Genomic DNA, 27,803 nt, shown 5'->3' with positions numbered 1-27,803 from the left:
ATTGTATGTGATTCCCATGCCTCTGGAAGGTATTTCATTCTCTGTAGGAGCAACATTTTCTTGTTCAGCTGCAAAAGGAGTGCAATGACTATTGCCACCTCTATATCTTACTGCCAGTTTTTACACCCTAATAACCTCAATGAAATCACACCCATCAACATTTTATTGGTTGCTATGAGACTAACAGTGACATCAACACAGCATCATGTAACAGCAATGACAGCACAGGGAAAGTAACCAAGGGGTACTGTTAGATGCCCAAAGAAGGTAAGAATTATAACTTGCTAGAAAAGCCGAATGAAGTAAACACGCTCAAAGTTATCTTAAGAAAATTTTTACATTTTAATATTATCATGTTAAACCTTGAGTAAAATTATTTTTAAAAACTAGCTAAAAGAATAGTCAAAAAAGGGAAAAAGCTACATACAGATTTATATTGCTCTTCATTTATAAGCTTCAATACATAATGCTAAGGATGTTGAGATTACAGACAAAGAAATTGTTGGAGTAATCCTTAGGACTGATTTGCCCTTGTTTCTTCCTCACATTCATCTCTTGGACTTGGTATGTTTTAATCTAAAGCAAAATCTGGCATGGCTTATTTTAAGACAGACAAACCATATGAAGAAAAGTTATGTTTCTGGGATGCAGTTAACAGATGACAGATTCAAAATGAATTTCTCTATAATGTACTAGATGAATTCTACCACCATTACTAATGGCATTTTTAAAAACTCTCCATTTTTGTTTACCAGATTATCTTTCTATCACGTTAATACAAAGAAAATTTCTAGTTGGGGGAAGAGAAGAGTTAACCAAAAATTGTCATTTTATTTATTTATTTGAGATAATATTTAGCTCTGTTGCCCAGGCTGGAGTGCAGTGGCATGATCACATCTCACTGCAGCCTCAACCTCCAGGGCTCAACCAATCCTCCCACCTGAGCCTCCCGAGTAGCTGGGACCACAGGTATGCACCACCATGTCTAGCTAATTTTTTTTTTTTTTTTGAGACGGAGTCTCGCTGTGTCGCCCAGGCTGGAGTGCAGTGGCCGGATCTCATCTCACTGCAAGCTCCGCCTCCTGGGTTCATGCCATTCTCCCGCCTCAGCCTCCGAATAGCTGGGACTACAGGCGCCCGCCACCACGTCCGGCTAATTTTTTGTATTTTTAGTAGAGACGGGGTTTCACCATGTTAGCCAGAATGGTCTTGATCTCCTGACCTCGTGATCCACCCGCCTCAGCCTCCCAAAGTGCTGGGATTACAGGCTTGAGCCACCGCGCCCGGCCATCTAGCTAATTTTTTAAAAACATTTTTGTACAGTCAGGGTCTCCCTATGTTGCCCAGGCCGGTCTCAGACTCCTGGGTTCAGGTGATCATCCTGCCTTCACCTCACAAAGTGCTGGGATTACAGCTGTGAGCCACTGTGCCTGGCTAAGTTTGTTATTTTAAAAGAGGTATTTCGAAAGAAAAATAAGAATTCAATGAAATCAAACATGATACTAAAAATCTTTTTAAAATTCTTTTTTTATTTTTTATTTTTTTATTTTTTTTTGAGACGGAGTCTCGCTCTGTCGCCCAGGCTGGAGTGCAGTGGCGCGATCTCGGCTCACTGCATGCTCCGCCTCCCGGGTTCACGCCATTCTCCTGCCTCAGCCTCCCAAGTAGCTGGGACTACAGGCACCTGCCACTTCGCCCGGCTAGTTTTTTTTTTAGTAGAGACGGGGTTTCACTGTGTCAGCCAGGATGGTCTCGATCTCCTGACCTCGTGATCCGCCCATCTCGGCCTCCCAAAGCGCTGGGATTACAGGCTTGAGCCACCGCGCCCGGCCAAAATCTTTTTAAAATTCTAATATAAAATGGACTTAAAACAATTAGTCTCTGAGCTTGATATATTAAGTTTTACTTGGAAAACTATTGCAAGAAATAGGTATAAACACACACCTGTCTATGAAATGGCACCACTGCTCTCAATATGAACTTAAGAGATTTGCTTACCTCCAATTCTGCCTCTAACATCTCTTCAGTGGTTCGGGTCCGATCTTTTGGTTTCTTCCATGTCTTTGGTACAGTTATAGCTATTTGAGCTGAAATACAAGATCAGGCCCATTACTTGCCACTGCCAAGTCATTCTGAGAAATATTAGGTCTAAGTGATACCTATATTCAAATTCAGCAGGATAAAAGAGAACTTCACCTATACCAAATACATAGTTGGCTGATCAAGTGAACAACTGTGTAGTAGCCCAGAGATTGCAACGTCAAGTGCTGTGGGTACAAACTCATAGCTTTCTAACTAGTGGCCTGCGTTCTTCCCATTTCATGGTTAGAAATACCCCAGCATGTAATTCAACATGTGATGAGTATGCACATAAGAAAACTGACTTGTGATCCAATTCTAGACTTGGGTCTACTTCTATTAATCAAGTATGCAAACTTAAGCAAGTCACAGGTCTCAGGCCCCTACATTATTCAGCTATAAAGTATAAGAGTGAGACTAGATATCTGAAGTTACTTCAAACAATAAAGCATAAAACGCACAGGATTCTGTTATTTTTAAGTTTTCCAGACAACAAAAGGATACTTCAATTAAGGTTTCATTAGATAGGCAGCATTTCTAAAACATTCTGTTTTCATCTCAGATCAATACTGTTTGCCTAGCCTTTCATATTGCTAGAGTGAAAACTAAGAAAATAATTTTTACTGAACTATTCCATTGTTTCAGAAATTCTAGATTAAAGGATAAAGTTTACAAAGGACTTTAAAAAATTCATCTGGCTTACAAATTCCACAGAATCATGGGTGTATAAGTGAAAGACATTTTAACGATCAGATAGTAAGCTGATAATATTAAACTGCTTCTACAGAAGGCAACTTATGAATCAATAGACAGGAGTGAGGTACTATAGGAGGATGAACAGGGAGAAGAGTTCAAGAAAGGCCACTTAATAGGGAACATTACCAAAAGCAAATAAACACAAAGCTAAAGGGTATCATCTAATCTGATTCACTACAGAAATATAAGATAATTCACTGAGACTCTGGGATAGTCTCATCTTTTTTGGTACCACAGTAAAATGTGCACACACACTTTTTGGGGGAACAAGAAAAAGGAGACATTTAATATTTTTCCTCAAAATTACTGTACCATCTTAAAAAGTACTCTGCATATCTTCGTTATACACATCTCATACCAATTATTCTTTTTTCTTCCCCTCAGGAACCATTAAGGAAACACAAATAGACAAGCTGATATATTCTTCCTTTGTGTCCTACTCAAGGTAAATTTTTTCAAAGGATGGAAACCATGGGTGGGTTTAAATTTGCTATTGTCTCACAGCCTTCTACTGAATACATATATTCGGTAGTTGTCTCTTTGCATTTTTTGTGGATCTTCTGATTTGATATAACCAGTCTGTTTAATGTGCTGCCTCCAAAATTCTTGTGATTTTCAACTCTGCTTCCTGAATCTTTTTAGGAGTTACAGAGTTCAGAGAATCTATAATTTTATTTTGTTTTGCATATGTATGAATTTAGCTCTAAATCTCATTCATGGAAAAGAGGAAGAACTTTTTTTTGGAGGATTTTTGAGGCTCAAACATAAGCTCAAAAAGAACTTCCTCTAAACAACAAAAAACAAAGATAAACTTTTCTTTCCACAAATATATCAAATATACTCAACCCCAAAACATGAAACAAAATATTTCTTCCTTGAGTAATACAACACATTTAACATACTTGGAAAAAAAACAGCTGCCAAGGCAGTGAGAATTGTTACCCATCTTGTTTAAGTGGCTATTTAAAGTCTTGATTTAAAATAATAATTCAGAAAAAGAGGGACAGAAAGAGCACAGTATTCTTAAGGAGACACTTAGTTCTTCAAAAAAACTGAACAGACACACGCGCACACGCACACACACACACACACACACACACACACACACACCCCCCTAATGCCCAGTGAGGTTGGGGCATATATCCCCTCTCCTACAATTACTAATAGAAAGGTGCAGTAAAATTTGGGTGTGCTGAGAATGAACAGGGAGAAAAGGGAGTAGAAGGGAAGCAGTCAGGAAGAAAAAGGGAGAGGGAAGAGAGAAAGAGAGTGACATAGATTTACATGATAATTAACACTGATTAAACTAGAATGGGGGAATTAAATTTAAGATACTGTCTCAGATTTGTTCTTTACTTTCTAGTTCATTGCATAGGGAGGGCACTCGAATTTGTTGACTGAACAAATAATAGCAGTTCTAGGCAAAGGCAATATTATTGACCTTCCCAAGGCAAAGACGTAGATTGTTTCCGCCTTGTCTTGTATTAAAGCATGACAGGACAAGCGACAGTCTCTGCATAGGATTCATAATTACCTGGACTCCTTCACCTAAGAACTAAAGTCTTACAGACACATCTAATTTCAAGATTTTTGCAAATTTTTATGATATTGGAACAAAATGTTTTTCTTCAGAGCTATTTTGTAAAATGTCTAATGGACAAATTCAGAAAAATATTAGAGCAACAGACACGTTTAATCATTGGGTTTTAGGGAGATTCTTTCTTTGTCTTCTCTCTAAGGAAGTTTTAAAACTGTGCTACAGTTTACCGTTCCTACAGCTAATTGGAGGGAAACAATTTTTGATGTGTTAAGATGTCTTAAGATTTCAAAAAGAATGCACATTACAGTAACATTTTTCTGGTGTCTGTAAGGTGTATCACAAGTCATCCCCATAAATGGAAGAGTCTCTTAGTTTTTCATTTACTTTTTATGTGGGTTTAACTGGAGTCAAATTGTTACTCCTGCAAATTAAGATCTAACAACTATCCCTGTACAACCTAAGAGATAAACACTGGACTTGGAGATGGAGGGCAAGGGCGAATGTAAAAGTTTCATAAACTTAGTGGTTTTTATATAACTCCATGTGTTTTTAAAAATAGTTTTCCCTGAAGTCTGAGGTAGTTAGAATATGGAGGCCAGGTGCAGTGGCTCACGCCTGTAATCCCAGCACTTTGGGAGGCCAAGGCAGGCAGATCACTTGAAGTCAAGAGTTCGAGACCAGCCTGGCCAACATGGTGAACCCCTGTCTCTACTAAAAATACAAAGTAGCCGGGCATGGTGGCATGCGCCTGTAATCCCAGCTACTCAGGAGGCTGAGGCAGGAGAATCGCTTGAACCTGGAGGTGGAGGTTGCAGTGAGCAGATATCAAGCCACTGCATTTCAGCCTGGGCGATCGAGCAAGACTCCATTTAAAATAATAATAATAAAAAAAAAAAGATTATGGAGAAAAACATTTATGTACAATTGTAGGTCTTACCGGAATAGCAGAGTCAAGAGTAGTTACAAGACAGGGATATAATGCATTCTGAGGAACTATTCTGTGTAAACACATGATCTAGAACATGCACTCTTTCTTTTTCTTTGCAGAAATACCAGCTCTTAAAGAAACTGCTAATAGTTAAGTCATGGTTTTTAGTCTAAAATCCTGACTTGGAAATGTTACACAGTAAGTACAAGAATGACAAATGTTACTGCTATCACTGGTATAATCTCCCTTTATCTAGATTATTTATTCTAATCACAAAAAGGTATACCCATTGAAGAACACTTATAAAATATAGACAGATATAAAGCTGAAAAAAAAAAAAAAACAAAAAAACACCTACGTGTTATCTTTGAGAAATTGTAAACCTGGGTTATATTTTTTCCGAGATTTAAAAAGCATTATTATAGGCACATGCCTATTTAGTTTTATACTGTTTTTTGTTTTTGTTTTTTCCCCCACTAAACTTCAAACAAGAATTTAACCTTTATAGTTTGATCTTTGGGACTGTCCTAACCCAAATTAACTGTTAAAATTCTTATATATTCAATCTGCTATTTTTTTTTTGGAGACATGGTCTTCCTTTGTTGTCCAGGCTGGAGTACAGTGGCGTGAACTTGGCTCACTGTAGCTTCAAACTCCTGGGCCCCAGTGATTCTCCCACTTCAGCCTCCCCAGTAGCTGGGACCGCAGGTACATGCAACCATGCCCAGCTAATTTTTAAAATTTTTTGTAGACATGGTCTCTTACTATGTTGCCCAGGCTGGTCTTGAACTCCTGGGTTCAAGTGATCCTCCTGCCTTGGCTCCCAAAGTGCTGGGATTATAGGAGTGAGCCACTGCCACACTCAGCCCAATCTGCTAAATTCTAATTAAGCAGCTAAAAGCTCATAATTACTGCTATGTAGTAGGATAATTTGAAAGCAATCAACTAAGAGGGAGATGACTAAAATTTACAAAGATTCTAAAAAGATAAATAGGCAGTGAAGAACTGTAAAAGAGCTAAATGTACATGATTCTAAAAATTAAGACATTTTATTCAAAAGTAAACAGGAACTAAAAAAACCTTCTTGGCCTGGCATGGTGGCTCAGGTCTGGAATCCCAGCACTTTGGGAGGCCAAGGTGGGCAGATCACAAGGTCAGGAGTTGAAGACCAGCCAGGACAACATAGTGAAACCCCATCTCTACTAAAAATACAAAACATTAGCCAGGTGTGGTGGCAGGTCCCCCGTAATCCCAGCTACTTGGGAGGCTGAGGCAGGAGAATCGCTTGAACCTGGGAGGTGGAGGTTGCAGTGAGCCAAAATTATGCCATTGCACTCCAGCCCGGGTGACAGTGTGAGACTCCCACTCAAAAAAAACAAAAAGAAAAAAAAAACCTTCATGATTAGTCTTCAGAAAATCCACATAAGGATAAAATTAAACTGGTCAACTTTTACATCTACTGTCAAGAGTCAAATCACAGCACAGATTTTTATGAGCCACTTCTAGTAGCAAGGATTTGGATTCAGGCTAATGAAATTAAATGGAATTTTTAGAGAGTAGGTTAAGGTTAAAAAACAGAAAAGGGTAAAAAAATATAAAATTATACCTACACTTCATTTATAATCATGTAAAATATTTATGTAAAAACTGGAAGGAAACAAAGAAAAGTTTAATGCTAACATGCAGGCTACATACTTGAATAATAAGTGGTTTCTCTTTGTTCTTCAATGCTTGTAATGATAATTTAAAATTGGAAGAAATAAAAAAAGTAAAACTTTTAAAGTTAAGTTTCATTCACTATTTCAAATCCTGTTTTATCCTGTATGACTAACCCACTTTAGTCTTGTTATAGATTTTAGGACAGATTGCTCTTTATAAAAATACTATTGGAACACATTTTAAAAACAGCTAATTTTACTGGGCACATTACAATTTTGTGTATGATTTTCATCTGGAGAACTCATGGAGTTCATAGAGAGTACTCATTTTATACCCCAAAAAACGAAAAACCAAAAACAGCATCATTCCACAGAGGTTAAAAGAATGTAAAAGAGGTTGAGAGTGGTGGCTCATGCCTGTAATCCCAGCACTCTGGGAGGTTGAGGAGGGAAGACTGTTTGAGGTCAGGAGATCAAGACGAGCCTAAGTGAGACCTCTACAAAAAATTTAAAAATTAGCCAGGCACGGGGTACACGCTTGTCATTCCGGCTTCTCAGGAGGCTAAAGTAGGAGGATCACTTGAGCCCAGGAGTTGGAGGTGCAGTGAGCCATGATCGTGCCACTGTACTCTAGCCTGGGTAACAGAGTGAGATCTTGCCTCAAAAACAAAACAAAACAAAACAAAACCAAAATAACGTAAAAGCGCTAACTACATAAGACAGGTAAATCTTTAATCCCAGGGTATCCTATCCTACTATTAGCTACGCCACAATATAAATCTGACAGCAATTTTTAGGTAAACTTAATATTGCTTCTCTTTACTAATTTATTAATCAGCTAGTCATCCAAGTAAGTTGCAAGAGTTTAACATTTTTTTCTATTTCCTTGGTATAATAAAGAGATCTTTATTTTCCTTTCTCTCTCCCTTTTCTTAGATCTTAAGCTAAAGAACACTTGTAGTTAATTGCAAATGCTTCCTCTACCTCTTATATAAATATAAATATAGATATAGATAGCTAGACTCTGTCTCTTATAAAAAGGCTGCACTCCAGCCTTGGTGACAGAGTGAGACTCTGTCTCTAAAAAAATAAGGCCAAGTATGGTGGCTCATGCCACCATGAGGTCAAGATGGGAGCATTGTCTAGGAGTTCAAGACTAGCCTGGGCAACATAGGGAGATCTCATCTCTACAAGATACAAAAAATTAGCCAGGTATAGTGCTGTGCACCTGTGGTACAAGCTACTCAGGAGGCTGAGGCAAGAGGATTGCCCGAGCCTGGGAGATTGAAGCTGCAGTGAGCTGTGATCACACCACTGCACTCTAGCCTGGGTGAAAGAGTGAGACTTGGTCTCAAGATAAAATTTAAAAAAAATTAATAAGGCTGTTTTATTTTCTACATTTGTGGAGATAATTTTCTGGGTTGGCCTGAATTGTGCAGATTAGCTGAAGATCTTGTGACCACATAATGGCCAGGTAAGAGACTGAATTACAAAAAAGTCTCCCTTCTAGCTCCACATGCTTTTGGAATACAACATAAACTCCCTAGTTCCAGGTTTGAAATTTATGTGTCCAGAGTCTGGGTCTCTTAGATTGAAGTGACAGAAAATTGACAGTATGAAGACTTTCCAAGGATAGACACTTCACTAATGCTCAGGGAACAACCCCAGTGCATTGTCACAGAGTTGTGCATAAACAGAGTCGAATGTTCTAATAATGGAACTTCCAGTGAGAGTTCCCAGCCTTGTCACCTGGTTTTAATCCCTTCTCATGCATTCTTGATATATTTTGACAACTTTTACTTTTTTCCAAGTTTTGAGATCTACAGGTTGGCACTAAATCATTCTGATTACACAATATGCAAGAACTTTTTCCCTCTGGAGTACCTTTAGGCTGTGAATCATATTCTGTGCCAAATCACCACCTTTATTCCTTTCACAGATCTTCATAGAAATCTAGGAAAATGTGATGATTCATATAAGAAACTAAAGTGGCACAAAGAAGAAACCCAGGTGGCCGGGCGCGGTGGCTCAAGCCTGTAATCCCAGCACTTTGGGAGGCCGAGGCGGGTGGATCACGAGGTCAGGAGATCGAGACCCTCCTGGCTAACACGGTGAAACCCCGTCTCTACTAAAAATACAAAAAAAAACTAGCCGGGCGCGGTAGCGGGCGCCTGTAGTCCCAGCTACTCGGAGGCTGAGGCGGGAGAATGGCGGGAACCCGGGAGGCGGAGCTTGCAGTGAGCCAAGATCGCGCCACTGCACTCCAGCCTGGGCGACACAGCGAGACTCCGCTCTCAAAAAAAAAAAAAAAAAAAAAAGAAGAAACCCAGGTGAGAGAAGGATAAATTTTACAATGAAGATGTAATGACCTGAAAAGAATAACAATGGTGATGAAATATTTAAGAATGATGGGTCACTGAGAGATGTCAACCAAAAGAAAAACTTGAGAGTTAGGTCTAGTGTTTTTCCGGCATTTTTTCAGAGGTTGTTATTTGAAATGTATGTTGACTTGGTAATTAGGCTTCCCATTGTATGACAAAATCTCTCTACTCTATCACTGCTTCACAAAGGGCTTGAATTACATGAGTTGGTTTGGTGAGGTCCTACCAATGGAAACAAAACAATATAATAACATGAGGAAACTAGACTTAAATTCTATCAAACACAGCCACTTCACGTGGGGAGAACAAGGTGGGTGAACTGCTTGAGGCCAGGAGTTCCAAAATTAGCCTGAGCAACACAGTGAGACACCATCTCTTATGAAAAAAATTTTTAAATTAGCTGGGTGTGGTGGCATGTGTCTATAGTCCTAGCTACTTAGGAGGCTGGGGCAGGAGGACAGCTTGAGCCCACGGGTTGAAGGTTATATGATCGTATTACTGTACCCTAGCCTGTGTGACATAGCAAGAACCCGTCTCTAAAAACAATGAAGCCAGATATCTATAACACAATTTAAATGTTTTTACTTCTAGCTTTAACGTTAAATATCAAAGTAAAAGTCAAATCTAGGTTTAGTAATTTTATTTATATCCTCAATAACCACCTTTTGGTTTTATAAATTTTTTCCCTACTGTTTTCTTGTTATCTGTTTCATTTATTTCCTATCTGTATTATTTCCTTTCTTTTACTTTTTCTGGGTTTGTTCTTCTTTTAATAATTTCTTAAGGTGAAAGCTGAGGTCAATAATTAGATTTTTTTTTTTTTTTTGAAAGAGTCTTGCTCTGTCACCCAGGTTGGAGTGCAGTGGCGCCATCTCGGCTCACTGCACGCTCCGCCTCCCGGGTTCACGCCATGCTCCTGCCTCAGCCTCCCCAGCAGCTGGGACTACAGGCGCACGTCACCATGCCTGGCTAATTTTTTTGTATTTTTAGTAGAGATGGGGTTTCACTGTGTTAGCCAGGATGGTCTTGATCTCCTGACCTCATGATCTGCCTGCCTCGGCCTCCCAAAGTGTTGGGATTACAGGCGTGAGCCACTGTGCCTGGCCTTTTTTTTTTCTTTTCTAATAGTTGTGGTTAAGTGATGTAAATTTCCATCTGTGTACTGCTTTAGCAGTGTGGTAGGCAGAACAATGGACCAAACCAAAGATGCCAATGACTTAATGCTTTTAACCTTGTGAATACATAACCTTACCTGGCAAAATGGACTTTACAAACGTGATATTAAAGGATCTTGTGATGAAGAGACTATTATCCTGGATTAACCCAGTGGATCCAATGTAATCAAAAGGCTCATTATAAGCAAGAGGGAGGTAGGAGAAACAGAGAAAGAGATTTGAAGATGCTATGCTGTTGGCTTTGAAGATGGAGGAAGGGGACACAGCCAAAGAATGTAAGCAGTCTCTAACAGATAAAAAAGACAAGGGAATAGATTCTTCCACAGAGCCTCCAGAGGAGTCACAGACCTGATGATACCTTGATTTTTGGCCCAAATGAAACCCATTTTGGACTTCTGACATCCAAAACTGTAAGACAGTATGTACTGTTTTAAGCCACTGTGTTTGTGGTGCTTTGTTACAACAGCAATAGAAAATGAACATAAGAAACACCCACAAAATTTGATATGTTGGGTGGGTTTTCATTTTCCTTCGGGTTCACAATATTTTATAATTTCATTTCCGATTTCTTCTTTGACCTCTGCGTTATTTAAAAGTGTGTTAGTTTCTAAACATATGGGGGATTTTCCAGAGATATTTTTCTCATTGATTTCCAACTTGAATCCTTTTAAAGTTATTAAGCCTCAGTTTTGGAAACACAATGTGGTCTATCTCGGTAAATGTTCAATTTGTATTTGAAAAGAATGTGTATCGACTGTTCGAATGGTTAGTCAATTAAATCAAGTTGGCTGACTGTGCTATTCAATCTCCTAGATCCTTCCTAGCTTTCTGTTTACTGGTTCTACCAATTCTGGGTTTTCCAGTTATGTCGATTCCTTATCACTACTTTTTGAATACGTGAAATACAGTTATAGCAACTGTATCTAATAACCCTTTAATGATTTTTCTGCTAATTCTAAGTATGTCAGTAATGAGTTTCAATTGATTTGTTTTCTCCTTATTATGGGTCATATTTTTTTCATGGTGTCACTGGGCCAAAAATCAAGGCATCATCAGGTCTGTGACTCCTCTGGAGGCTCTGTGGAAGAATCTATTCCCTTGTCTTTTTTATCTGTTAGAGACTGTTTGCATTCTTTGCAAATACTTGAGGAAGAAACAATATCAATTTTACACCAACTTTCTCAGAATACTGAAGGAGAAAACTCATTAACTCATCATTTGAAGTCTGCGTCGTTACCAAGATACCCAAACATGACAATCACCAGAAAACTAAAGGCGAACATCCCTTATAAATTTAAACACAAACGCCCCACCCCCGAAAACAAAAAAACACTAAATAAAATTTTAGCAAGTAAAATTCAACAATACAGAAAAAGAAAAAAATGTGATGGCCAAATTTTATCCCAGGAAAACAGGTTGGTTTAATATTCAAATGTCACATATTTTCAAACAAGCAATTAATAAGCAAAAAAGAAAACCATATGATTTACTAACAAATGCAGGAAAAGTCATTGATAAAATCCAATCTATATTCTTGACTAAAATAATTTCTCAGCAGTCTAGGAATAAAAAAGAAGTTCCTCATCTAGATAATAAAAAACTGACAGTTAACATCATACTTAATGGTAAAAGATTGAATGATTTCTCCCTGAGAAAATGTTTACTTTTACCACTTGTATTCAACATTGTATTGAAGGTCCCAGCTAGTGCAGTAAGTCAAGAAAAAGAAATAAAGGGTGCATCCAGATGGAAATGAAGTAGATTTGTCTTTGTTCAAATAAGATGATTATCCATATAAAAAAATCCAAAGCGATCGCCATGAAAAAGCTAACAAGACTAGCAAGTTTACTCAGCGAGGTTGCAAGACATGAAACTGACATACAAAAATCTATCATATATTGTATTTCCATATACTAATAACAAAAATTGAAATAAAAAAATACCATGTACAAGAGCATCTAAAGATATAAATTTGACAAAAGATACAAAAAACCTATACACTAGAAACTCCAATTATTGAGAGAATTAAAGAATACTTTAAAATATGCCTTTGGGAGGCCGAGGCAGGCGGATCACGAGGTCAGGAGATCGAGACCATCCTGGCTAACACAGTGAAACCCCATCTCTACTAAAAATACAAAAAATCAGCTGGGTGTGGTGGCGGGTGCCTGTAGTCCCAGCTACTTGGGAGAGGCACGAGAATGGCGTGATCCCAGGAGGCAGAGGCTGCAGTGAGCTGAGATTGTCCCATTGCACTCCAGCCTGAGTGATAAGAGGGAGACTCTGTCTCAAAAAAAAAAAAAACAAAAAAAAAACCATGACCATGTTCATGGGTCAGAATACTCAATATTGCAAGATGTCAATTCTGTCTACAGTGTCAATGCAAATCAAATTTCAACTGTCGTTTTTTTGCAGAAAAAATATAGAAAACCTGATTATAAAATGAATCTAGAAAAACAAAGGACCTAGAATGGCCAAAACAACTTTGAAAAAGAAGAATGTAGTTGGAGGGCTTAATACTTGGATTTTAAGACTCATTACAAAGCTTCTCTATCACGACTGTGTGGTATGAGCATAAAGACAACCGGATAAATAGAAAAAAATAGAGAATCCATTCAATCGACTCTCAATATGTATGCACAACATACTCACAAAAGTGGTACAAAGGAGATTTAGCAGAAACAAGATAGCCTGAAATTTTCAGACATTACTGGTGGGAATATAAAATGGCAAATATACTTTGGAAAATGACTTACAATTTCCTAAAAATTAATATACAGCTATATATAACCCAGCCATTTCATCTATACATATTTACCCAAGAAAAATGACAGCTTATGTCCATACAAAGACTTGTACCTACGTGCTCACAGCAACATTATTTGTAATAGCCCCAAACTGGAAACAGCCAAAATGTCTATCAATAGGTTAACAAACAGACAAATTGTGGCAAATCCATACTCGGCATTTCTTTAAAAATACAACATATAGGCCGGGCACAGTGGCTCACGCCTGTAATTCCAGCACTTTGGGAGGCTGAGGCGGGCAGATCACGAGGTCAGGAGCTTGAGACCATCCTGGCTAACATGGTGAAATCCCGTCTCTACTAAAAATACAAAAAATTAGCCGGGCGAGGCGGCAGGCGCCTGTAGTCCCAGCTACTTTGGAGGCTGAGGCAGGAGAATGGCGTGAACCCGGGAGGTGGAGCTTGCAGTGAGCCGAGATCGCGCCACTGCACTCCAGCCTGGGTGACAGAGCGAGACTCCGTCTCAAAAAAAAAAAAAAATACAACATATATAAACATGCTGAATGAAAGAAGCCAGTCAGCCTGGGCATGGTGGCTCATGCCTTTAACCCCATCACTTTGGGAGGCTGAGGCAGGTGGATTGCTTAAGCTCAGAGTTTGAGATCAGCCTGGGCAACATGGTGAAACTGTCTCTATAAACAAAAACAACAACAAAAATAAACAAACAACAAAAAATTAGCCAGACATTGTAGTGCACACCTGTTGCCCTAGCTACTTGGGCGGCTGAGGCAGGAGGATGCATTGAACCTGGGGAGTCAAGGCTGCAGTGGGCTGTGATCGTGCTACTGCACTCCAACCTAGGTGACAGAGGGAGACCCTATCTCAGAAAGAAGCCAGACAAAAAAAGAGTTCATGCTTTCATTTACATAAGATTTCTAAAACGCAAACTAATCTGTAGTGACAAAAAACTTGTGCTTGCCTGGCGATGAAATGAGGGTAGTAGTGCAGGAGGGAGGGATTTACAAAACAGGCATAAAAAATTTTTGGGTGATAAATATGATTATAGTTACCATTTATATAGAGTATGTTCCTGTTAAAAGTGATCAAATATTTTGTGTACATTAACCTTATGTCAATTATACCTCAACAGAAATATTAAAGTGTCCTGGGTGGTTTCTGAAGTACCCAACACATTAGCATATCCATGTATCTATTACACACTTATCAAAATATGATAATGTATGTTTACTGGCATAAAAACGTTTCTATGACATACTGTTTTTACAAGGCTTTAAAATTATATATACAGCTATTTTTCCATTTACAAAGGTAAATATATAATCTGTACATCTAAGTAGTAGGATTCCAAGGGGGTTTTTCTTCCTCCTCATTTCTGCTGCTTTTATCTTTTACTTTTTTTTAATGACAAATGTGTCCATGGAAACAAAGGTAATATCCCTCTCTCCCAACTAGCCATTTCTACTTGCCTGAGGTGAACCTTGCCTCAGCACTTTGTATCTGATGTATAGTCTTCTACACCATCATGGCTCATACAAATAATCACAAATCCCATATACAAGTTTATTTTATTATTTATTTTATTTTTTAGACAGGGTCTCTCTCTGTGGCTCAGGCTGGAGTGCACTGGCGCAGTCACGGCTCTGTATACTCTTGAATTGCCAGGTTCAAGCAGTTCTCCTGCTTCGGCCTCTTGAGTAGCTGGGACCACAGTCACGCGCCAGCACTTTGCTAATTTTTATTTTTTTGTAGAGATGGGTCTCCCTATGTTGCCTAGGTTGGTCTTGAACTCCTGGGTACAAGCAATCCTTCCGTCTTAGCCTCCCCAAGTGCTGGAATTACAGGCATGAGCCACAGCACCTAGCCACAAGTTTATTTTAAACAGAAAAATGGGGTCATAACTATATGAGTTATTCTTCAACATGCTTTATTTTCACTTAAGAAAATCCCTATCATGGGGAGGGGGGAGGAGGGAGGGATTGCATTGGGGAGTTATACATGATATACATGATGAATTGATGGGTGCTGACGAGTTGATGGGTGCAGCACACCAACATGGCATAAGTATACATATGTAACAAACCTGCACGTTATGCACATGTACCCTAGAACTTAAAGTATAATAAAAAAAAAAAAGAAAAAAAAAAAGAAAATCCCTCCTAGCGTCTAGTCACTATGCAAACACCAGTATGCAACATTTCTTTTGAAAAATCTTACGTTTTTGCTGTTTTTCTTACCATGAAAACTTTTAAATATATCCTACTAGTACTTTTTTTTTTTTTTTTTTTTTTTAAAGGCAGTTTCTCACTATGTTGCCCAGGCTGGTCTTGAACTTCTGGGCTCAAGTATTCCTCTGCCTCAGCCTCCTGAGTAGCTGAAATTATAGGTGTGAGCCACTGCACCCAGCCTATACTAGTTATTTCCAAATACAGATATTGTCAGATTTAGTTCCACAAAGGTTACTCATACTCCTCTCACAAAGAAATGCGTCTTGGATTTTCTCTATTCTCACAAGTACTTTATATTTGGCAAACTAATAGCTTAAACGTGCTATTTCTACACTCACTAACAAGGTTAAGCATTTTTTCCTTTTTTTGTTTTTGGTTATTTGCTCTTTCTTTTCTGTGAATTTCCTATTTTCATCCTTTATCTAATCTTCTATTAGATACTTTGTTTTCTTTTTAACCCACAGGTATTTTCCTACAGATAGGTTAACCTTATACATATGGTCTTTTGATTTCCTTTCTGCCAAGACAAAACCCAACATTTATTTATTCCTTTAGACAGGGTCTCACTTTGTCGCCCAGGCTGAAGAACAGTGGCTCAATCATGGCTCAACTGCAGCTTCAACCCCCCTGGTTCAGGTGATCCTCCCACCTCAGCCTCCCGTGTAGCTGAAGTACAGGTGCATGCCACCACACCTGGCTAATTTTTATATTTTTTGTAGAGACAGGATTTCATTATATTGTTCAAGCTGGTCTTGAACTCCTGGGCTCAAACAATCCACCCAACTTGGCCTCCCGTAGTGCTGGGACTACAGGTGTAAGCCACCAAGCCTGACCCAATTTTTTAAAAATTATCATCACTTTATATTGAATTTTCTCTAACCAGTATATGCTGACTTTGAAAACAACACCAAAAGAAAAAAAATAAAAAAAAAATCCATTTTAACTAATCTGAAATTAAGGCAAGGGAAAGTCTTTTTTCTCTTGCCTTTAATACATATCATAAAGTAAATTAGAAGGGAGACACAGCATCTACAAAGCCTATGATCTGGCATACTTCTCCTCAGCAGTATGCTGCTATTTTACTCTAGCTATGAATTTTGAGAATCACTAAGCAATAATATTTTTTAAAGATCCTTTTATAAGGAAGAAAATCAGAATGTTATTTCCTATTGTAAGGATGTAGGCTATCCTTCTAAAGACACCGAAGTCAGAATGTTATTTTCTCTTGTGATGACTTCAGTTAGCCCTCTGGATATTTTTTTTTTTTTTGTAAGACGGAGTTTTGGTCTTGTTGCCCAGGCTGGAGTGGAATGGCGCAATCTTGGCTCACTGCAACCTCCACCTCCCGGGTTCAAGCAATTCTCTTGCCTCAGCCTCCCAAGTAGCTGGGATTACAGGCACACACCACCACACCCAGCTAATTTTGTATTTTTAGTAGAGATGAGATTTCTTCATTTTGGTCAGGCTGGTCTCAAACTCCCAATCTCAGGTGATCTGCCAGCCTCGACCTCCCAAAGTGCTGGGATTACAGGCGTGAGTCACTGTGCCCGGTCGAGATAAATTACTTTATTGTACAAATAAAATTTATAGTGACATTCAACTAAGTTTTTAAAATAGGCAATTTATGTTTTAAGTCACATATTTCAAGTAGACAAATTCCTGTAAATTTTCAAGCAAACTTTATAATATTTTATTCACATTCTTATTTTTTATTAGTGAAGATATGAGATAGCCTATTAATAAGGCATCATTATGGCAGAAAAGTAAGTAGAAAGGGCAACAATTAAAACTGAAAATTATCACATTATGACTGGTGATTGGATAGAAGAGAGAATAGAATAGTAGAATATATTAGGCTTGTTCTCTGCTTTTAAGCGAGAAAGGTGATTCCTACTGCCAAGAACAGGAAGTTGGAATAACTTTCTTCAATTAATCTACCGTGTAATAGGAACTGAGAGAATTCTAAGAGAAAGAGGCTTAAAAATTCCAATAACATATATGGTAGACTTTCTTACTGATCAGAAGCTACCTGATTCTCACTGTACTCTGTTTCATCTCCTATTCTGACCAAAACTTCCACCGAGAGCTTGGGTTTTTTTTCCCTATTAACTTCAGTCCTAGGCCTTTGGGATTTTTACACCAATTCTTTTTGGTCACCCTCTAGAAATACTGTTTCAGAATGGCAGTTGTCCAGGTTTCCTGACAGTAAATGCAGGAACCATCCATATATAGAGAAAGCTAAAGTCTCAATATTATTTTCAAAACCTTTTCTGCTAAAATGTATTTTAGTAACAGTCTGCCTCTCTGTTGCTCCTCCAAACAACATAACTCATTTGAACAGGAATAATTATTTTATATAAGTGTTTATAAAAATCATGTGTAAATTATATTTGGGTGTGTTTGAAAATGCTAAGAACGAATTATGTGATGTAACCATGTATAATTCTTAATGCATATGAAACCCTAAATATACCATATTCATAATGAAAAAAAATCTAATTTTTCCATTGACCAAATACCTATTTTGTGCAGAGAACAATTCCATATGTTGTTATTGGTAAATGAAAAAGTAAAAACCAAGAAAAGCCAACACAATTTTGATGTAGAATTGAAAGGCAGTCGGCTTGTAATATTAAGATATTATAAAACTAAAGTAACTACGGTAATTATGCTATTGATGCAAGGTTAGGCAGAGAAAAGAAGTGGCTCAATAGAAACCATTAATCTGAACTCAGTGTTGAAGTGGTGTATCAGCTTAACTAACAGTGTGCCTCATTATATAAACTGACCTCAGTCCTTGACCATTCCGAAAGAACAGCTGTTGGATTCCAAACCATGATTTTCAGGTCATGGATGATGTCACAGGATTGCAATGTGAGACATCTGTACCAGGGACTAGATACTACACCATCAAATTATACCAAGATATGAGCTGGGGATTCCATAGCCATATATGCTAAACTGGAAGAATACTGTTGAATTCAATTTTTTGTCATTATGCTCCAGCTTCTGATATTGCCAGGTGAGGAGATAATGCTTACTAAAGTATGCAGTCTAAAAGCTCCAGCTTAGCCAGTGTTTGGGCTCTGTTCCAAAGTGGCATGGAAAACAGAAGAAAATGTGTATCTGCTTCTGCTTTTCTCATCACGCTTCAGCAGGTCCAGTGTGTATTTTGACATCCCCAGGCTTCTGCCCTGCCATGGACATTCCTGTATCTTTGTTTTCTTGATTTCACTATTCTTTCTTCAAATCTTTGGTGCTTATATCTACTTAGGTGATGGAATTTCTCTCAGAGTAGTAAATGACAAAATTATCACAAATTCAACATCCTTTTAATTCACCATTACACTCAAATATTTTTGCGGCATTTGGGATTGGTATTGTCTGATACAAACTCTTTTTGAAAAGTTCTTTTAGGCCTATATTCGTATCAGTCTCCAAGTCCTGCTTTTCCTATTTCCATATCGAACATACTTCTTAGAATCTGAAGACCTCTATCTTATTTCAAATATCAATTTCACTTGACTGAACTCTAGTTTTTTGATATCTCAAATACTTATCAAAGTGCCACTTAAATCCAAAAATTCTGATGTAAATTCACTTGCATGGGAATGAATCTAGTACCAGCTTCAAGGTCTACCTTTTTTTTTTTTTTGAGACAGAGTCTTGCTCTTGTTGCCCAGGCTGGAGTGCAATGGCATGATCTCGGCTCACCACAACCTCTGCCTCCCAGGTTCATGCGATTCTCCTCCCTCAGCCTCCCGAGTAGCTGGGATTACAGGCATGCGCCACCATGCCCGGTTGATTTTGTATTTTTAGTAGAGATGGGGTTTCTCCATGTTGGTAGGGCTGGTCTCAAACTCCCAACCTCAGGTGATCTGCCCACCTTGGCCTCCCAAAGTGCTGGGATTACAGGCATGAGCCACCATGCCCAGCCTTCAAGGTCTACCTCTTTAAGAACATGTGCTTCTCTGGTTTCTGACACATAGCAAAGTTAGAAATTTGGCTTTTACCTTTTGGTCAACATCAGGCCCATTTACTGCTCTGCATTTTTAACATTTTTACCAACCCACTTAGTGTACACCCTTGCTACTCTACACAATCAAAGACTTGGATACAAGCTAAGAATAATTATTAGGGTTTGAGTTCTTTGAGGATAAAGATTGTATTTTATTGGTCTCTTCAATCTACCCAGCAACCAATACAATGCCTGGCAAATCTGTTAATGAATAAATGACCTGCAGTCAAAATTAAACTCACGGTTAATGTCTCTCTAGAACAACAATACTGGTTAAATCTCTTTGTGTTAAGCAGGTAGTATTACAGTATTCCCATTTCAGAGATGAGGAAACTGAAGAACAGAGAGATGATTAAGTTTCCCCTCGGCCGGGCGCGGTGGCTCAAGCCTGTAATCCCAGTACTTTGGGAGGCCGAGACGAGCGGATCACCAGGTCAGGAGATCGAGACCATCCTGGCTAACACGGTGAAACCCCGTCTCTACTAAAAAATACAAAAAACTAGCCGGGCGAGGTGGCGGGCGCCTGTAGTCCCAGCTACTTGGGAGGCTGAGGCAGGAGAATGGCGTGAACCCGGGAGGCGGAGCTTGCAGTGAGCCGAGATCCGTCCACTGCACTCCAGCCTGGGTGACAGAGCGAGACTCCATCTCAAAAAAAAAAAAAAAAAAAGTTTCCCCTTTACAGAGAGTAAAGGCTGGAGCTAGAACTGAAACACAGATCTAACTTCCAAATCCTTCCCAACTCAATACTCTGCCTCTCAAGTCTGCCTTATCCTGCACTTTCTCGCCTGAATTCCAGCTTCATTATTATCTTGGTTAAAGTTGTCTTTTGCTTTTGTAGCAGAATAGGATGTGCAGTTTACTGTCCCAACAGCACAGTATGTCATTAGGAAAATAAAATGGCAAAATGACGCTAAGTAGAAGGTTTGTTCCAAAAAGTTCAGTGGAGGACAGTCCATTAAGCAGCAATTGTCGACACTGAGAACAAAGATGACTCCAATGAGACCACTGGCGTATTTTTGAGGCCTCTGTTTTTACTGCTCTGTTTGCAGCCTTAGGCACTTTTGCATTTCAGTAAGACACTTTTGAACCACTTCTACCATCATCAAAAAAGACTGCAATTTAATTCAAGGTAAACCTAGTACAGATGCAAAAAAGTCAATCGCTATAGCACAAATATGTAGTTTAATTAGGAAAGAGACTATAACACACATAGTTATCGTTCCATCTACTCAACACTTTTCATCTCCAAATAAAATGCTACAGCTAACTGCCGTGAATATGTAAACCTAGATGGAAAAAAAATATACTTTCCATCTGACCGTAAGTGAATCTACTTTACCAGACTGCAAACCGCAGAGAAATTTGCTCTAACCTTAATATGTGGGAGCTACTATGAGTAATAAAAAATACACTCTAACAGGGACCATCACTTACTCCCTTCTCTCTTCACCTTACCCATCCCAATATTTATATATCTGTCTCTCTATAAAATTATCAAGTTCTCAGTGGAAAGGGACTTTGCCTCATTCATCTCTGTGGTGCTAGAGGTCAGAAAAGGGCCTGTCACATGGTAGGTATAAATTAGCATTGCCAGAACAAATGAAATCAATCTATTAACCAATTTAATTCTGGATTTTGTACCAAAAATAGTGAAGCATGGATTTATAACATCTCTTTTGGCACATCATAAAAACTTATGGTTAAGTCATTCGTATTTCTTGGTTTTCCATGACAGTTCCCGGTTTGAATATTCTTCTCTAATGTGTCCCAAAATATGGAGAATAGGCAGTCAAAAGGGTATTCTAATTTATAACTCATTTTAACGTAACATTTTAGAGAAGATCTAGAGTCTGTTATTGAAATTTAAAGAAAGAACTGCCAATGTCTATTTATTCCAACTTTATCTGTTGATATGTTTGTTGAATTGAATACTACTAAATCTTATCTCCAAAAAACTGGAATTTTTCTGCGCTCTAATGAAAACATAACGATACAAGTGGTATCAGAAATTAACACAACAAATAAATTCTTAAGAAACATTTCCATTCTCTGCATTTATATTACTGAAGAATAATAATTGATATTAATAAGAAGTAAGGTATTGCAAATCTTGAGGAATATTAGAAATCATTCAAAACAGACTGGTAGATGCCTTTTGAAATTTGACAATCTGTGTTTCACATATATCAGATAAATCATCATGAGAGAATTATTTGTTTTTGTTTTTGTTTCTGAGATGGAATCTCACTCTTGTCACCTAGGCTGGAGTGCATGCAGTGACACAATCTCGGCTCACTGCTACCTCAGCCTCCTTGGTTCAAGCAATTCTCCTGCCTCAGTCTCTGGCATAGCTGGGACTACATGCACTACCACACTTGGCTAACTTCTATGTTTTTAATAGAGATGGGGTTTCACCATGTTGGCCAGGCTGATCTCAACTCCTGACCTCAGGTGATCCATCCGCCCACCTTGGCCTCCCAAAGTGCTGGGATTACAGGCGTGAACCACCTCACCCAACCGAAAATTATTATTTGAATGAGACCTAAAGATACATATAACTGCAAAATTTATAATTAAACTTGCTTCTGGCTTCAATTATGACAAAAGTAATTCATATGAACAAAAAAATTTCACAACAAACGAGGAAAAACTGAAAAAGTCTTCTCTTTCCCATCTTGCTCCTAGAAAATCATTATTAAGTATTTCCTACTTATCCTCAGAAAATATTGGTGTATATGCAAGCACATATATGCGTGCATTATACATGTGAATGTACATACAGGTTTCTCCTTTATTTATACTCTAAGTATTGTTTTACACCTTGGTATGGCTTTAAAATTAGAGTAAAACTCATTTGTAAGATACACAGAAAAGCCATGTTTTAGGGGTTATTCATGACTGATACAATTTATGGAACATCAATGTATAATATGATGTCAAAGGGAGGTTTTCCCTACATGATCAGGTATACTGATTTAAATATTTCAAATGTCACTCAAATCTTATTTGAATTATGTCAAAAACTAAAATAAATTATGACAGTCTGGGACTCAATAAATACCTGTTGAATGAAAGAGAACTATTAACGATGGTATTATGTTACAAAAGCCCTAAAAGTTTTTGGATGTTATTGATCATCTCATTGAATACTGAACGCTATCACATACATAATGACTTCTAATTTTATTTCTATACATCTTAGCAACAGGGTGTTGCTATGCTGCCCAAGTTGGAGTGCGGTGACACCATCATAGTTCACTGCAACCTCGAACTACCGGGCTCAAGCAATCTTTCTGTCCCAGATTCCTGAGTACCTCCAACTACAGGCATACGCCACCAGGCCTGGCTAATTTTTAAACTTTTTGTAGAGAAAGGGTCTCTCTGTTGCCCAGGCTGGTCACGAACTCTGGGCCTCAAGTGATCTTCTCACCTCAGCCTTGCAAAGTGCTGGGATTATACGTGTGAGCCACAGTAGCCAGCCTATTTTTATTTCTTAAACACTGCACTTGTATTAGGGTGATGCCTAGGTTACATGCACGAATTCTGGAATTGGCAGAAACTTGGAGAGAGGTATTAACTAATGAATTGGGAAAGATACATTCTGTGCTTTTTGCTGTCCCTTACTAATTACTCAGGGTGAGCACATCTGACTTTGTATCCCTTGCTATCATCTACCTGTTTATCCAGCTGTAGCTTTACGTAAATATTATATTCATCTCTTATATAAAAATATCTTACTTTAGTAAGAACTATTTTAAATGATTTTAACTTTTGAGTGCTGAAGTCTAAGATTTGTTTACAGAATATATAGCTTAATTTGAGAGGCAATATTACAAAGATGTGGCTATGAGTATAAACTGTAGAGTTGAAATTTGAATTCTGATTCCACCAATTATTAACTATATAACCTTCAGCAAGTATCATCTCCTCCATGCCTCATTCTCCTCTTCTGTAAAGTAAGGATAATAGAGTTGTTGTGAGGGTTAAAGAATTTACCACAGTGTCTGATAAATAGCAAGCATTTAATCAGTGATAGCTACTATTATTAAAATCAACAGGCCAGGCATGGTAGCTCATGCCTGTAACCCCCGCACTTTGGAAGGCCAAGGCAGGAGGACTGCTGGAGGCCAGGAGTTCAAGACCAGCTGGGCAATATGGCGAAACTATGTCTCTACAAAAAGTTAGCTTGGTGTGGTGGCATGCACCTGTAGTTCCAGCTACTCAGGTGGCTGAGGTGGGAAGATTGCTTGAGACCAGGAGGTCAACTCCGCAGTGAGCCATGTTTATGCCACTGCACTCTAGCCTGGGTGACAGAGCAAGACCCTGTCTCAAAGAAAAGAAAAGGAAGGCCGGGCGCGGTGGCTCAAGCCTGTAATCCCAGCACTTTGGGAGGCCGAGACGGGCGGATCACGAGGTCAGGAGATCGAGATCATCCCGGCTAACATGGTGAAACCCCGTCTCTACTAAAAAATACAAAAATCTAGCCGGGCGAGGTGGCGGGCGCCTGTAGTCCCAGCTACTCGGGAGGCTGAGGCAGGAGAATGGCGTAAACCCGGGAGGCGGAGCTTGCAGTGAGCTGAGATCCGGCCACAACACTCCAGCCTGGGCGACAGAGCGAGACTCTGTCTCAAAAAAAAAAAAAAAAAAAAAAAAAGAAAAGAAAAGAAAAGGAAAAAAAAAAAACAACTACAAATTTTTCTTACCAGGGTGGTGATTTTAAATATACCTGATTTGTTACTATCAGATATTCTAAAAAACAAGACAAAACAAAAACCCAACAAAAACATCAACACAAATCTATACATTTGCTGAAATGAGTAAATAAACATTTAATAAAAGCTCTCAGGGGATTAGAAAAATAAAAGCTTTACTAATTCTGGAGATGTAAAAGAAGTTGGAGAGGTAAAATGTATACATATCAATATGCATAAAGTACTATGAGTATTTTAAATTGACATAATTATATTTATATGTTTAAGAGTTCAAGGAATTATCAGAATAGAAAACCTTGTGAATAGAGTCATATTGAAAAATTGAAAAAAAATACATTTTTTTTTTTCCTCGAGGTGGAGTCTCACTCTGTTGCCCAGGCTGGAGTGCAGTGGCGCAATCTGGGCTCACTGCAACCTCCGCCTCCTAGGTTCAAGCAATTCTCCTGCCTCAGCCTCCTTAGCAGCCGGGATTATAGGTAACTGGCACCACACCCAGCTAATTGAATTGAGCAGGTTCCTTAATGTGGTCTAGGTTGAAGACAGCATCAAGGAAACAATGCAGGAATTAACACTCATCAAATAGGTGTGGGAGATTGGCAAAAAGATTAAAAAATAGTATTAAAGCAAAGCTAGGATGAAATAACGATAGTTTCAAGGCTCATCTGGGAGCCTGGATCTTGTATCCTCGAAACGACTATTTCTACAGGTCTTAGACAGATATTTGGCATCCAGCAGCAATACTTTCTCTGAAAGAATTTTCTGGAAAATGTGCACTTTAAACACTTTTCCACAGAAGTCTGAAAGCAGAGTTGTAATAGCTGAGGTGTAAGATAATGACACTCTGTGAAATGGAGTGAAAAGAAATGGTGATTGAACAGATGGGTGAATAAAATGAATGGTTTGACAGGTGGAAAGAAGAGACAGATACAGAAGAGTCTCAGGTAGAAGAGTTGAAGGAAGACTTACAGAGGATGGCTGAATTGGGCCAAAAACATAAGGGACCAAGTTACAAAGAAAAAGCAGAATCACTACTTCTAAAACACAGATCCCTTAAGTTCTGATCACCGGGAACAGCTCTGCTTTCCGGGCCCAACTGGGTATTTCATATTTGTGACATCAAGCAATGCCTCTAGAATGATTGCTACAGGTGTTTTTTTGTTTTTTGACAAGGTCTTACTCTGTCGCCCAGGCTGGAGTGCAGTAGTGTGAACATGGCTCAGTGCAGAGGCTCAAGCCATCCTCTCACCTCATTCTCCAGAGTAGCTGGGACTACAGGCACACAACACCATGCTTGGCTAATTTTTTACTTTTTTTTATAGGGACGAGAGGTCTCCGTATGTTGCCCAGGCTGGTCTTGAACTCTACAGGTGGAACATTCAATACAGAGCTGAGAACACCCTCTCAAACTGAGGTAAAATGTAACTAGCAGTAAAGTAATAAAACAGAATAAAAACTATAATACAGTTTTTATGTATACACTATATAATAAATAAATTTATACAACAATAGCATAACATGTGTCAAAAGAGGAAATAATTTTTGGCTATACAGAAATACTCCTGTATCTCTGATACTATCAATTGTGGTGTTCTGGTTGAAATTTAATTCCTCAATTTTTAAGCTATAACTTCCCTAAGCAAATCCTTATACAGATTCTGGTGGCACCACCATATCATACTCAGTTTTCTTTTTTGTGAGACAGAGTCTCACTCTGTTGTCCAGGCTGGAGTGCAGTGGTGTGATCTTGGCTCACTGCAACCTCCACCTTCCGGGTTCAAAAGACTCTCCTGCCTCAGCCTCCTGAGTAGCTGGGACTACAGGTGTGCACCACGACGCCTGGTTAAAATTTTGTATTTTTAGTAGAGACGGGTTTCACCATGTTGGCCAGGATGGTCTCCATCTCCTGACCTCGTGATCGGCCCACCTCAGCCTCCCAAAGTGCTGGGATTACAGATGTGAGCCACCACATCAGGCCCCTCTTTTTCTTTATACAGTATTTGTTGACATGTAATTTACGTGTCATAAAATTAACCTTTTAAAACTATATAATTTAATGGTTTGTGGTATATCCACAGTTGTGTGACCATTACTGCTATCTAACTTTAGAATATTTTCATCACCCCAGAAAGAAGCTTGGTATGCATTAGCACTGCCTCCCCACTTTCTTCTCTCCCCAACCCCTGGCGAGCACTAATTTATTTTCTGCTTCTATGGATTTGCCTATTCCAGACATTTCATACAAATGGAATCATATAAAATGTGGTCTTTTGTGACTTTTTTCACTTAGCATAATGTTTTTAAGATTCATCCATTGTATACCATGTGAATTTCATTCCTTATCATGGTCCAATATTCCATGGTATGTATATATCACATTTTGTTTATTCATACATCAGTTGATAAACTGATTCGGGTTGTTACCACTTTATGACTGCCCTATTCATTTTTTCCCCCATTCTTCTGAATTTTCTCTGTCTTTCTTCCTAATTTTCCACTCCTGCCAAAGCAGGAAGTTAATGATGGTATTACCATCCTCAACTCAATTGCAGATTTTCCTTCACTGTTCTAAGCAGGCCTTCTCCTTTACCAATCACAGCAGAGGTCACCTTGAGATGTATCTACTGTGAAGATAAATGACATAATGGGTACAAAAACTTTTAATCAACATTATACATGCAAACGGCCTATCCTAAGGGATTTTCCACCATCTTATGTCCCAGATTTTATTAAAAACGTTTCAGAAGGTATTCAATTTCTTGAGCTTCCTTTCTTTGGAAGATAAATTCCTCAAGGCAAAGATCATGATATCCAACTCTTCTGTGTATTAGTAGAGTTCAAAGGGAACATTTGGGCTCTTAATACAAGCTGAAAATAGAAGTATCAATATTATTTAATATTCAGAGTGCTTAATATGTGTCAGATATTGTGCTAAGTACTTTACATACATCACCATTTTATCTTTACTACAATTCTATAAGGTAAATACTATATCTTCATTTTCTAGATGAGAAACAGACTCAAAGAGGTGAGGAAACTCATGCAAGGTCACAGAGACAGACAAGGAAAAAGGGTAAGCCTCAGGAGTGTTTGGTTCCGTTGCTTTGATCTCACCACTAAATTTTACTGCCAGTGTTTAATCAAATACATGAAAAATTACATTCAGATCCTATGCCTATGTAAGTATAGGCGCACTTTGAAGATATTGTGGGTTTGTTTCCAGACCATGGCAATGAAGTTAACATTGCAATAAAGCGAGTCACACATTTTTGGTTTCCCAGTGCATATAAAAGCAATGTTTCTACTAAATGGTAGTTTATTAAGTGTGCAATAGCATTATGTCTAAAAATAATGCATATACCTGAATTAAATAATACTTTATTGCTAAAAAATACTAATGATCATCTCAGTCCTCAGTAAGGTGTAATCTTTTTGTTGGTGGAGGGTCTTACCTTGATGATGGCTGCTGCCTCAGCAGGATAGTGGTTGCTGAGGCATGAGAGCGGCTGTGGCAATTTCTTACAATAAGACATCAATGAAGTTTGCTGCAACACTTGACCGCTCCTT

The 27,803-nt window shown here is 38.5% G+C and overlaps 1 protein-coding gene and 1 long non-coding RNA gene across 20 annotated transcripts in view; one reads left to right on the top strand and one right to left on the bottom strand.

Moving 5' to 3' along the window:
- Positions 1-27,803, bottom strand: part of EIF4G3 (eukaryotic translation initiation factor 4 gamma 3) — a 382,044-nt gene that overhangs the window by 95,165 nt on the left and 259,076 nt on the right. For all 19 annotated transcript variants that reach the window (XR_004441055.1, XM_033227962.1, XM_033227969.1 and 16 more), the window contains one exon: positions 1,999-2,087. Coding sequence is in view for 18 of the 19 variants with exons in the window: in XM_033227962.1 (XP_033083853.1) it covers positions 1,999-2,087 (89 nt within the window). In the remaining variant the exon portion in view is untranslated. The remainder of the gene's footprint in view (positions 1-1,998; positions 2,088-27,803) is intronic.
- Positions 176-27,311, top strand: LOC117093180. The gene is made up of 6 exons (XR_004441056.1): positions 176-267; positions 3,220-3,280; positions 5,423-5,501; positions 8,901-8,971; positions 25,559-25,650; positions 27,244-27,311. It is a non-coding gene; the product is annotated as an uncharacterized LOC117093180 (long non-coding RNA).

The sequence above is a fragment of the Trachypithecus francoisi genome, unplaced genomic scaffold (assembly GCF_009764315.1).
Source record: "Trachypithecus francoisi isolate TF-2019V2 unplaced genomic scaffold, Tfra_2.0 Lachesis_group12, whole genome shotgun sequence".
In the NCBI taxonomy this organism is placed as follows: domain Eukaryota; kingdom Metazoa; phylum Chordata; class Mammalia; order Primates; family Cercopithecidae; genus Trachypithecus; species Trachypithecus francoisi.
Note: the sequence above shows the minus strand (reverse complement) of the source record. Positions and strands in the feature narration are given on the sequence as shown.